The following is a 12,012-nucleotide window of genomic DNA, read 5'->3' as shown; positions in this document are numbered from 1 at the left end:
GTTCATTCACTCGTTCTTTCTTCTTCCTTTCTTTCTGTCTTTCTGTCTTTTAAATAAATAAAAGGCCCACAGAAACAAGAAACCACATAGAAAGGACCAAAAACAAGTTGTTCTTCTGGTTAAAGAGTTAAGTTGCAAAAGAGAAGCAAGAAGAAATCATGCTGGCAAAATATGCTGGGAAGTCCACGGGAAAATACACTATGAAGTTTATATCACAATCTGAAGTCACAGGGGTCACAAAACTCCAAAAGATAAAAGGTAGAAATAATAAAAATGAGAAGATGTAGCAAATGGGAGCCAAAGAAGGGATAGACTGCAAAATGCAAACAAAGAAAACACTAAAATAGAATTCAAGATAAAAAGGAAAGATTGATCTTCGTCTTTTCCTCCATAAAGTTTATTATATCTAAACTTGGACCACTACTGCTGCAGAGATTAAGCCTTTTCTGACTTCCCCTCCTTGAAAGAATTGGGACTTGCCTCTCATAACAATCAGGCAAATCACATGAATTTATTTTGTGTAGGTCTAAATACACCAATTTTTTTAAAAGATTACCAAAGTACATTAAAAACATGACCTAACTATATCCTATCTACAAGAAAGTCACTTCAAATTTAACAATAAAAGTTAAAAAAAAGTGAAAAATAAATGCCATGAAACATTAATTTTTTCAAAGAAAAATGGCAGAAGTGGCTACATTAATATCAGGTAAAGTGGACCTGAATGCAAAGAAATTTACCAGGGATGAAAGAGGGACATTATATCATGATAAAAATATCAATGCATCAAGAAGACATAGAAATCCCATATATGTATGCACCAAACAACAGTGCTTCGAAACACACTGGAAAAAAAAACACCTACTAGAACTGAAGAGAAACAGAAAACCCCACAACTACAGTTGGAAAGTTTAATGCCTCATTCTCAGCAATTGCTAGAACTACTAGATGGAACATGAAATAGGTGAGAGAATTAGCCAGGCAATATCTGAGGGGGGACTATTTCAATCAGAGAAGACAACAAGTAAACCACCCTAGGGTAGGAACATTTCCAGACTATTTGAGGAAAAGCAAGAAAGCAAGAACCATATAGCTGGAACAGAATGAAAAGTGACATAAAAGAAGCTATAAGAGAGATTTGGAGGGACAGATCTTCCAGGGCCACCTTTGAAAGCCAGTGTTGTGATTTTGACTTTTGTTAAATCAAGATGGGGAACCATTGGTGGATCTTAAGCCAGAGTCTTGCTGACACTTTAAAAGGGTCCCGCTAACTGCTCTACTAGGAATTGACTGGGAGGCAAGGGTGAAAGCAGAGAGCTCAATTAGAGAGACAACAATAAGTTGGACCACAGTGAGAGTCATAAAGGTGGTAAAAAGTGTCAGGTTCTTATAACACACTAAGGGATCTGTTGTCTCATCATATTTCATTGTATTCTGCTAGAAGTCATTATGGTACTCTAGAAAAAAGAACTAGGAAATTGGGAGTGGGAAAGAACCGTATTTCTGTTCAAAAATGTTACCATTAACCTATTTTCTTGTTTTGATTTTCAGGAATACCTCAAGTTCACACTAGTAAGTTCTAATGTATTTTTAATACATTAGTTTCTTGTAGGGCTGGGGTGAGCAAATCTTTTCTATAAATATTTTTAATGTTTTGTGTTTGTTTTTGTTTGTTGGGTTTTTGTGGTTTTTTGGTTTGTTTGTTGTTTTTGACTTTGTTTTGTTTTGAGACAGGGTCTTGCTCTGTCACCTACCCTGGAGTGCGGTAGTGTGATCATAGCTCACTACAACCTCCTCTCCTGGGCTCAAGCAATTGTCCTGCCTCAGCCTCCTGAGTAGCTGGGACTACAGATGTGTACCACCATGCTTGGCTAACTTTTTTTTACTTTTTGTAGAAACTGAGTCTTGCTGTGTTGCCTAGGCTGGTCTCAAAGTCCTGGCCTCAAACAATCCTCCTGCCTTAGCCTCCTAAAGTGCTGGGATTATAGGCATAAGCCACCATGCCCAGCCAAATATTTTAAATTTTATAAGCCATAAAGTCTCTGTCACAACTACTCAACTCTGCTGTTGTAGCACAAAAACAGTCATAGACAATATATAAAAGAATGAGCATGGATATGTCCCAATAAAATACTATTTTAGACACTGAGATTTGATTTCATACAATTTTCATGTGCCACAAAATATTATTATTATTATTATTATTATTTCAACTATTTAAATATGTAAAATCCATTCTTACCTCACAGGACATGCAAAAATAGCCAACATACTAGATTTATTCCATGGGCTATATTTTGCCAACTCCCACTCTATGGTTTAAATACCCTAACTCCACATATTTATCTCTGGTAAACAATCCTGGTATTATGCTTCTTACAATGTCATGCTTTCTTATTATTTTGTGCTTTTTTTTTAAAAGACAGAGTTTCACTCACCCAGGTTAGAGTGCCCTGGTGTGATCATGGCCCACTGCAGCCTTGACTTCCTAAGCAATCCTCCCACCTCAGCTTTCTGAGCAGCTGGGACTACAGGCACATGCCACCACACCCAGCTAATTATTTTCTATTTTTTTGCAGAGACGGGGGTCTCACTATGTTGCCCAGGCTGGTCTTGAACTCCTAGGCTCAAGCCGTCTGCTTGCCTCACAGCCTTCCAAAGTGCTGGGATTACAGGCATGAGCCACTGTGCCAGCCTATTTTGTGCTTTCTATGTAGGTTTATCAAATAACATCAACAAAAAAGATATACCTATATTTCAGTACTTGGTAACAACTTTACCTTAAATATTTCACACCAGGCCAGGCATGGTGGCTTACACCTATAATCCCAGTACTTTGGGAAGCCAAGGTAGGTGGATCACTTGAGCGCAGGGTTCCAGACCAGCCTGGGCAACATGGTGAAACTCTGTCTCTACAAAAAAATTATTTAAAAATTAGCTGGGTGTGGTAGCATTCACCTGTAGTCCCAGCTACTCAGGAGGCTGAAACTGGAGGATCGCTTGAGTCCTGGAAGTGGAAGCTGCAGTGAGCCATGTTCGTGCCATTGCACTGTAGCCTGGAAGACTGAGACCCTGTCTCAAAAAAATATATTTAAAAAAAAACTCGTATCAAACAATGTCAAAAAATAATGTTAGCACACATCTTCTAAGCAAGACCATTATATGTCCTATATTTTATAAATTGTAATCTTGACATTCTAGACAAAATTGCTAATGGTCAATGATAAGTAAAGGTGATTTAAAGTAGCTTATCACAAGGTCTTTGTAAACTACACTAGGCAAAGAGAAGGGGGAGGGGAAATGAAGTTTCTTCACATTTAAATAAATGAAATTTAGTTGTTAATGACACAGATGAACCCACTCAATGCAGAAGCTTAGGGACTGGGAAGACAGGAAAGCCCAGTACCTACTGATGTGTTTGCCTTTGTCTCTTTCAGTGGACAGTTCTGGAAAAATCAGTAAGTTTGGATCATTTCCTTGCCTTACCTATTTCTGTGCCTAGGACCTGTACATTCTTTTTCCCAAATGCTCTTGTATTACAAATTCTTCTACCTTAGAGCAGTCAAAATTTCTTCAATGAGTGATTTCTTCATATTTCAGTTTTAATTCTTCTCATCTATTTTCCTTTTGTAACAAAGTATAATGGCCTTGTGTTTGATTCTAGTTATTTACTACCAAAGATTTTGGTAGTATATATTCCCAGCTAATCTATCACAACAGAGCCCAGTTCCTCTGTGCTATAATCTGGCAACAAATAATTTTTAATAAAAAATAAAATCCTCTAAGATTGACAAAAAGAGTATGTGTCAGGATGAGAGGTGATTTTGGTAATTGACCAATACACATTTTTCAAACTGACCAGAACAGTGAGCAAAAAAATGTTTTGCAGAAGACATGTGAAAGACTTATGAAAGAACAAAGAAAGGAAGGAAATGCAATAGTTTAAATTTCAGTAGAATTGATATTACCTACCCAAGATTTCAAATCCCTGTATTAACTAAATGGTATCCTAAAGACAATCCTCTGTGTGGAGTGGGATGTGGAGCATTGGCCAGCAACACTCCTGAGGATGGAACAGAGAGTTTTATGCTCCCTCCAAGTCCTGTTTCTAAATTCACCTAGGAAGGATACTATTGGAAGGTGGGTTCTTCTTGAGTTAGAAATCCCCACTGATCTTTCTTTTGTGTTTTGTTTTTAGCACTGACTCCTGTGGGTAAGTTCCATATCTCTTCTCAACTCTGATACTTTACATTGCTTATTATAATTCTTTTGTGACCTATCTGTTTCTACTCCCAAAATAGAGACCTGTGCTTCTAAGGCTAATTTGAATGTTCCTATCTTCCAGAAACTTCCAAGGTTTTTCTCTCCCCATTTCTTTTTGAGACAGGATCTCTCTATGTTGCCCAGGTTGATCTTGAACTCCTGGGCTCAAGTGATCCTCCTGCCTCGGCCTCCCAAAGTGCTGGGATTGCAGGTGTGAGCAACTATGCCAGGCCCCAAGTTTTTAAAGAACTACTTTTTAAGAGATTGCTGTAGAAGAGGTGAAGTTCATATGAAAGGGTGCCACAATCTCTGGCCGTCTTCTAGGCTCTGAAAAAGAATCTCCTCCCTGATTCTCAGCAAAACATAATGAAAGGAAGATTGGTTTCTGAATTCCATTAGTTCTTTGCTGGGAATTTTGAACTCTTTTTTAGTTATAGGTGAAGTCCCTCTGAATCATATTAATAGGGGGAAAAAAAAACTAGTTAAAAACAAAATCCCATCTACTTTCTGTTGCCTTCTAAATAACTTTACCTTTGAAAGACAGTAGGTATTGAGTATTGACTATGTATTGTACACTGTGCTAGGCACTTACAAAAGTAGCATCTCTTATTCTTACCATATCCCTGCCTGGTAGCTATTATTATTCCCCATTTTACAGATTAGAAAACTAACTCAGATATTTACCCAAGGTTAAAGACTTGGTAAACATTGGTGTCAGGATTTAAACCCAGGATGTCCTATCTCCAAAATATACACCCTTCCCATATTAACACATTGCCTCCTACACTGAATCATAAATGCATTTTTTGTGATTAGTCATGAAACTTGACGGAATGTTTGTAAATACAAATATACATCTACAGAAAAGCTGGATAATTAAATGTACACAAAAGGATCCTTTTAAAAATAGAAGACCACATTTAAATCAATGTTTGACTTTTTTAACTGTTTTCTGGATTCAGATTTCTCTCTATTGGGATTACTTAATATATGGCTCAGCTCTTCAAGCAAGGAAACCATACAAAACAAAGCAGAATAATAACTTTTAATTCTGTAAATATATGATCAAAAGAAGCAAATAAGACTTAAACCTAGTGAGACACGTTTCAAGCATTTCAAACATTCCAAACACTGACACGAACACAAAATACGTCCTTATATTTAATCATGTTTAAGCCTCATTCTTTCTCAGTTCACACTAGAAAGAGAGTGGGTTTGGAGGGAGAGGAAGGCAGAGAGGTGAAGTTGAAAGGGGCAATTAATGTCTTTTTTTTTTTTTTTTTTTTACAAATTTCATTCTTGTCGCCCAAGCTGGAGTGCAATGGCGCGATCTTGGCTCACTGCAACCTCCGCCTCATGGGTTCAAGTGATTCCACTGCCTCAGTCTCCCAAGTAGCTGGGTTTACAGGCGTGTGCCACTATGCCTGGCTAATTTTGTATTTTTAATAGAGACAGGGTTTCACCGTGTTGGTCAGGCTGGTCTCGAACTCCTGACCTCAGGTGATCCACCCGCCTCAGCCTCCCAAAGTGCTGGGATTACAGGCGCAAGCCACCGTGCCCAGCCAGGGAAATTAATTTCTTTTGATTCATGGTACAAGAAACAGTAGGCATTCAGAATAATCATAATGTGTCAACATCCCTCAAATGCTCTCCTCACATAGAAAAAGTGATAGGACTGTGATCTTGTGAGTTTCTTTTACCAAAAAAAAGAAAAAAAAAAAAAGGAAAAGGTGGGCTCTGACGATTGATGTTATATGTCAACTTGACTCAGAAGAACCCTGACTAATACAAGGGCTCTGAGAAGGGATCACAGGCCAAGTCTCTTCCCAGAGGTAATAAATTTTTAATGAATACTAATTTTTTAAGTTGCCAGAGAAAAATCCATTTAATCTTTTTTAAAAATTTTTTGTAAAAGATATATTCTTATCGATATAATCTTTCAAACACATTCTTCCCAATTGATTTTTTTTTCTATTTCTTTTTAAAAATAGAGATGGGGGTCTCACTATGTTGCCCAGGCTGGCCTCGAACTCCTGGCCTCAAGTGATCCTCCCATTTCAGCCTCCCAAAGTGCTGGGATTACAGGTGTGAGCCACTGCATCTGGTCCCAATTGATATTTTTAGAAAAAAGAGGTTAAGGTTTAATTCAGTGTTCAAAGAAAGGTTTAAGACAGATTAAACCAACAAACATCATCATCCCAGCAAACTGAGTCTCTTATTTCTCACTTCCTCATTCAACTAATAAGTATATGATATTTTAAAATGTAATTCATAGCCTGAGAACTATAATGATTCATCCCTCTGATACTGAAGAGATCTTTTACGGTCTAGATCCAATTATGCTTTCCCTGCCAACCACTGGATTAAGAACCTAAGATCAGTTTCCTAATAAAGCCCACATTCTATTTTCTACATTAAGTATCATTTAGATAGAATTGTTAATGTGATAGCTATTTCATGATATTTTTTAGCTTTAACAAAAATTAATCCAATTTAAAAATTGTAATAATTACTTTTTAATCAGGTTGAATGTATTATGATGATCCCCAAAGTCTTGCTTAAATCTTTTGATTGTATTAAAATTTTGTAGTATGGGCTACTGCCTGCAATAAATGTACTTGCAGCCAGGGCTTCCAAGTCTTTATATCATGAAGATTTACACTGTAAGTGTAGGATGATTATGAGGTCCAAGGGAAGGAAAACATGTATGAACTATCTTGAAATCTGGGAGAAGGAAGAAAAGAACTTAGAATGTGGTGGAATAATGATTTGTGGCTTACTTTTGCAATGCAAACTTGAAATAAAAGTGAACCTCACTTTATGGGATAGCTGGATTCCTCAAAAATAAATCCTGTAAATCTAATCTATGTTAATTAAATACAAGATTTAAAAGATGACAGCAAATATATTAAAATAAGGGTATGAAGATTCTATTAGAAGTAACTAGAGGTATTTTTCAGTGTAGTGGGAAAAAGAATAATTTTTTTTAATTCTGTGAAATTAGGAAACGTGTAGCTAGAATAAACACTGGGTGCTTCAGTGAATCCTATAATACTTAATTTTGGTTTACAAAACCTATATAATTTAGAAGGTAAATTTAGGTTAAAATGAGTCATGAAGTATTACACACAATAGCAAATAATCACCCCCAAGAGATACTAAAACTAAAAATATTCAAAACTTAAGAAAAATCAGCTTATGTGAGGATTACATTCCATGAAATTCTTAAGGTTAGAAGCTTCAGTGGAAAAGCATGATCTTACCATTCCACACCAGCATACCCCTAAACAAAACAAAACAGTGTCCACTGGTAGCGCTGTCGAAGATCAAAATATTCTGAACTCTTTTTCTCAGTTTAGCAATGCTTGAAATATATTACCACTGATTTTCATTAGGAAATTGAAAATTGATTGTCTAGAATAAAATGTCAGTACCATATCTTAATGAAGGACTGTAAGGGGGGAAATATACAAAAAGGTTCAGAAAACATTACAGCAATTTTCCTAATGTTATTTTTATTTAGATGTCAACAGCTGAAAATAATAAAACACTGAACTACTACAACCCTTTTGATTTATAGTTTCTTACCTAATACAGATGTGCCTCATTTTTATAATTGATAAAATTCTGAAGTTATGTGTATGCCAATTTTTCAAATGTCAAACCCTAAATGTAAAAAACGAAAAAGTTCCATAATTCATTTTTAAGCAAGAAAATTTTCCTGTAATTGGCCGGGGGTGGTGGCTCACGCCTGTAATCCCAGCACTTTGGGAGGCCAAGGCAGGTGGATCACCTGAGGTCAGGAGTTCAAGACCAGCCTGCCCAACATGAAGAAACCCCATCTCTACTAAAAATACAAAATTAGCCGGGTGTGGTGGCGCATGCCTGTAATCCCAGCTACTGGGGAGGCTGAGGCAGGAGAATCGCTTGAATTCAGGAGGCGGAGGTTGTGGTGAGCCAAGATCGTGCCATTGCACTCCAGTGTGGGTAATAAGAGCGAAACTCCGTCTCAAAACAAAAAAAGAAAGAAAAAAAAGAAATTTTCCTGTAATACAATCAACCACTCCTGTAAATTATTTGTTGGAAACTAAGAATGCCTTGTCTTGATTGAATTAGAGAGTTTTTTCCTGTACTATCTCATTGGGAAGTAGTAATGGCCAATATTTATTGACTGCTTATTATGTCCCATGCACTGTACTGAGTGCTTTTATTTAGATAACATTATTTAATCTCATAACACCTCTTTGAGATAGCTACTACTATTGCCCCCATTTTACAGACAGAAAGTAAAGTTTGCCAAAGGTCACCCAGCTAGGCAGGTGTGGGAGGCAGGATTTGAACCAGTCTGTCTCCAAAGGCTATGTTCCTTTAACATTTGTCTATAATATTTAAAAACTCTACAAAGTGAGCAGATCAAACTAAATATAAAAACAGTGAGTCTTTGAGGATTAACCGATTTACCTTAATAAACCCATTAAACCCAGATAGCAGAAATAGTAAACCTAGGTCTTCTTCTTTTCTTTTCTTTTCTTTTTTTTTTTCTTTTTGAGATGAAGTCTCGCTCTGTCACCAAGACTGGAGTGCAGTGGTGCAATCCCAGCTCACTGCAATCTGCGCCTTCCGGGTTCAAGTGATTCTCCTGCCTCAGCCTCCCGAGTAGCTGGGGTTACAGGTGTGCGCCACCATGCCTGGCTAATTTTTGTATTTTTAGTAGAGATAGGGTTTCACCATGTTGGCCTGGCCAGTCTCCAACACTCCTGACCTCAAGTGATCCGCCCACTTTGGCCTTCCGAGGTACTGGGATTACAGGTGTGAGCCACCGCTCCCAGCCCAAGTCTTCTGATTCAGCTTTTATAATAAGTATTATTTCTACCATACTAAATATTAAATATTACATTTCCTCAAAACAAGACATGCCTCTGCTCCATGGCAAGAACTCACACAACTCCTTGGTGGCTCAGATATTTATTTTATCTAATTTAAGGAACCATTTTACTTTAAAAAAAAAAAAAAAAGCAAATAAAAAATACCTAGCAGAAGCTAATAAATTCAAGTTTGTTAAATCACACAGGAATTGAGACATAACAGCTAATTTACCCGAACACAATCAAAGGACCTGAAATTTTTGCAGAGTTTGCAGATATTGCAAGAAGCAGTCTATGGTAATGACCAAAACCGAACTCTGGAGTCTGACCACTCAGGTTCAAATCCCAGCTTCACCACCTACTGATTACATAACCTTATTCACATTCCTTTAAGCATTCTGTGTCTCAGTTTCTTCATCTGTAAAATGAGGTTAATAATACCCTACCTGGTTGTTGTAAGTATCAAATGATTTAATACATAAAGTGCTTAGAACAGTGAGTACTTGGTGTGTGATAAGCACTTAGTAATTATCAGCTAGTACTGCATAATAAGATATGCTTTTATTCAATATGGAAAGCATATTTGAGTTTCCTTTTTCTATCTTGAGAAATTATAATTATTGCTTCCTCCCACAATTTTTCCTTAAATAAATTCTATTTCTTTTCAGAATACATCCTCTGTTAGCCACTAAGCATTATTCATTAGCCATAATCCACTGAACAAATGTCAGTTCATTTACAATACATTTCCTTTTCTCTCATTAGTCTTCCAAATTATTGAAAATAGTCCAGAATTTGACTGGGCGCAGTGGCTCACACCTGTAATACCAGCACTTTGGGAGGCCAAGGTGGGCAGATCATGAGGTCAGGAAATTGAGACCATCCTGGCAAACATGGTGAAACCCGGTCTCTACTAAAAATAGAAAAAAAAAAAAATTAGCCAGGTGTGGTGGCGGGCGCCTGTAGTCCCAGCTACTGGGGAGGCTGAGGCAGGAGAATGGTGTGAACCCGGGAGGAGGAGCTTGCAGTGAGCTGGGATCCGGACACTGCACTCCCGCCTGGGCAATGGAGCAAGACTCCGTCTCAAAAAAAAAAGAAAAGAAAATCATCCAGAATTGTATCGATACTTTTATTATTTTACGTATAGAGAGCCATCGTTTTAGCTAACTTGAGATTCAGAAAAATTTCAGTTTGTCAGTTTTAAGACAAAAAAAGGAACCAGTATCAAGGGGAAAAAAATAGAAATAAAGAGAAAATACTTGCTATCTAAATCATGCCCTTTTGTTGTATGCTCAGTTATATTAACAGGTTACATGGATGAAGAACTTGCAAAAAAATCTTGTTCCAAAATCCAGATTCTAAAAAGTGGAGGCACTGCAAGGTCTCAGAATAGCCGAGAAGAAAACAAGGAAGCACTAAAGAATGATATCATATTTACAAATTCTGTTGAATCCTTGAAGTCAACACACATAAAGGAGCCAGAAAGAGAAGGAAAAGGCACTGATTTAGAGAAAGACAAGATAAGAATGGAGGTCAAGATAGACAGTGACGCTGGAATACCAAAAAGACAGGAAACCCAACTAAAAATCAGTGAGATGAGTGTACCAAAAGGACAGGGAGCCCAAATAAAGAAGAGTCTGTCAGGTGTACCAAGAGGACAGGAGTCCCAAGTAAAGAAGAGTGAGTCAGGTGTACCAAGAGGACAGGAGTCCCAGGTAACTAAGGGTGGGCTGGTTGTACTGAAAGGACAGGAAGCCCAGGTAGAGAAGAGTGAGATGGGCGTGCCAAGAAGACAGGAATCCCAAGTAAAGAAGAGTGAGTCGGGTGTCCCAAAGGGACAAGAAGTCCAGGTAAAGAAGAGTGAGTCAGCTGTACTGAAAGGACAGGAAGCCCAGGTAGAGAAGAGTGAGTTGAAGGTACCAAAAGGACAAGAAGGCCAAATAGAGAACAGTAAGGCAGATGTGCCAAAGGAACAGGAGGTCCAAGAAAAGAAGAGTGAGGCAGGTGTACTGAAAGGACCAGAATCCCAAGTAAAGAACACTGAAGTGAGCGTACCAGAAACACCGGAATCCCAACTAAAGAAGAGTGAGTCAGGCATACTAAAAGGACAGGAAGCCCAAGAAAAGAAGGAGAGTTCTGAGGATAAAGGAAATAATGATAAAGAAAAGGAGAGAGATGCAGGGAAAGATCCAGGTAAAGAAGAAAAAGGTGATAAAAACACAAAAGGTGGCAAAGGAAAGGACAAAGTTAAAGGAAAGCGAGAATCAGAAATCAGTGGTGAAAAACCAAAAGGCTCAAAAAGGGCAAAGGCAAGTAAAGGAAAGAAGTACAACAAAAAAGTGGAAGAGTAAGGATATGTTTTTTAAAGGCCCATAAGACAAGTGATTATTATGATTCCCATCCTCCAGATACAAAACACATCCCAGCCATTGCCTAAAAGGATAATAATTATAAAATCCCTTTCATCTTCATATCCCAGATTCTGCTCTTCAGGAGTGTCACCCTTTTTAATCTCTCAGTCACAAACCTCAGTTTCCAAATATTTGTTTTATAAGTTAATATGTATATGATTCCGTCAAGAAAGATTGGATACTTTCTGAAGTAAAACATTTTAATTAAAGAAATATATGGTAATATCCTTTGACAAGTATGTCTATGATAACCTCTCCAACCAATCAACCAGTAACTCCTCATGGCAGGCCTAATGTTTGCAAGGCGCTGGTCTAGCAATAAGGGGTGTACAGAAAAACACAAGTCAGAGCTCCTGCAGTCAAGTAGCTTACAATATATATAGTGATATATGTATACATGGCAATTTTTTAAGTAAAATCTAAGTTACAAAAAATAGTTTAGATGGACAGCATAATCCATCGTGGGATGAGAA

At 37.5% G+C, this 12,012-nt stretch overlaps 1 protein-coding gene across 1 annotated transcript in view; it reads left to right on the top strand.

The window, feature by feature from the left end:
- TSBP1 (testis expressed basic protein 1) overlaps positions 1–11,560 on the top strand; it is a 61,037-nt gene extending 49,477 nt beyond the window's left edge. Inside the window, exons 13-16 of the mRNA XM_073006210.1 lie at positions 1,552–1,572; positions 3,438–3,458; positions 4,199–4,213; positions 10,425–11,560. Of these exons, the coding sequence (XP_072862311.1) occupies positions 1,552–1,572; positions 3,438–3,458; positions 4,199–4,213; positions 10,425–11,479 (1,112 nt within the window). The 3' untranslated portion in view covers positions 11,480–11,560. The remainder of the gene's footprint in view (positions 1–1,551; positions 1,573–3,437; positions 3,459–4,198; positions 4,214–10,424) is intronic.
- Positions 11,561–12,012: the final 452 nt, after the last annotated feature.

This window comes from Chlorocebus sabaeus, chromosome 17 (genome assembly GCF_047675955.1).
Source record: "Chlorocebus sabaeus isolate Y175 chromosome 17, mChlSab1.0.hap1, whole genome shotgun sequence".
NCBI classification, from domain to species: Eukaryota; Metazoa; Chordata; class Mammalia; order Primates; family Cercopithecidae; genus Chlorocebus; species Chlorocebus sabaeus.
This window is presented reverse-complemented; position numbering and strand designations above follow the sequence as displayed.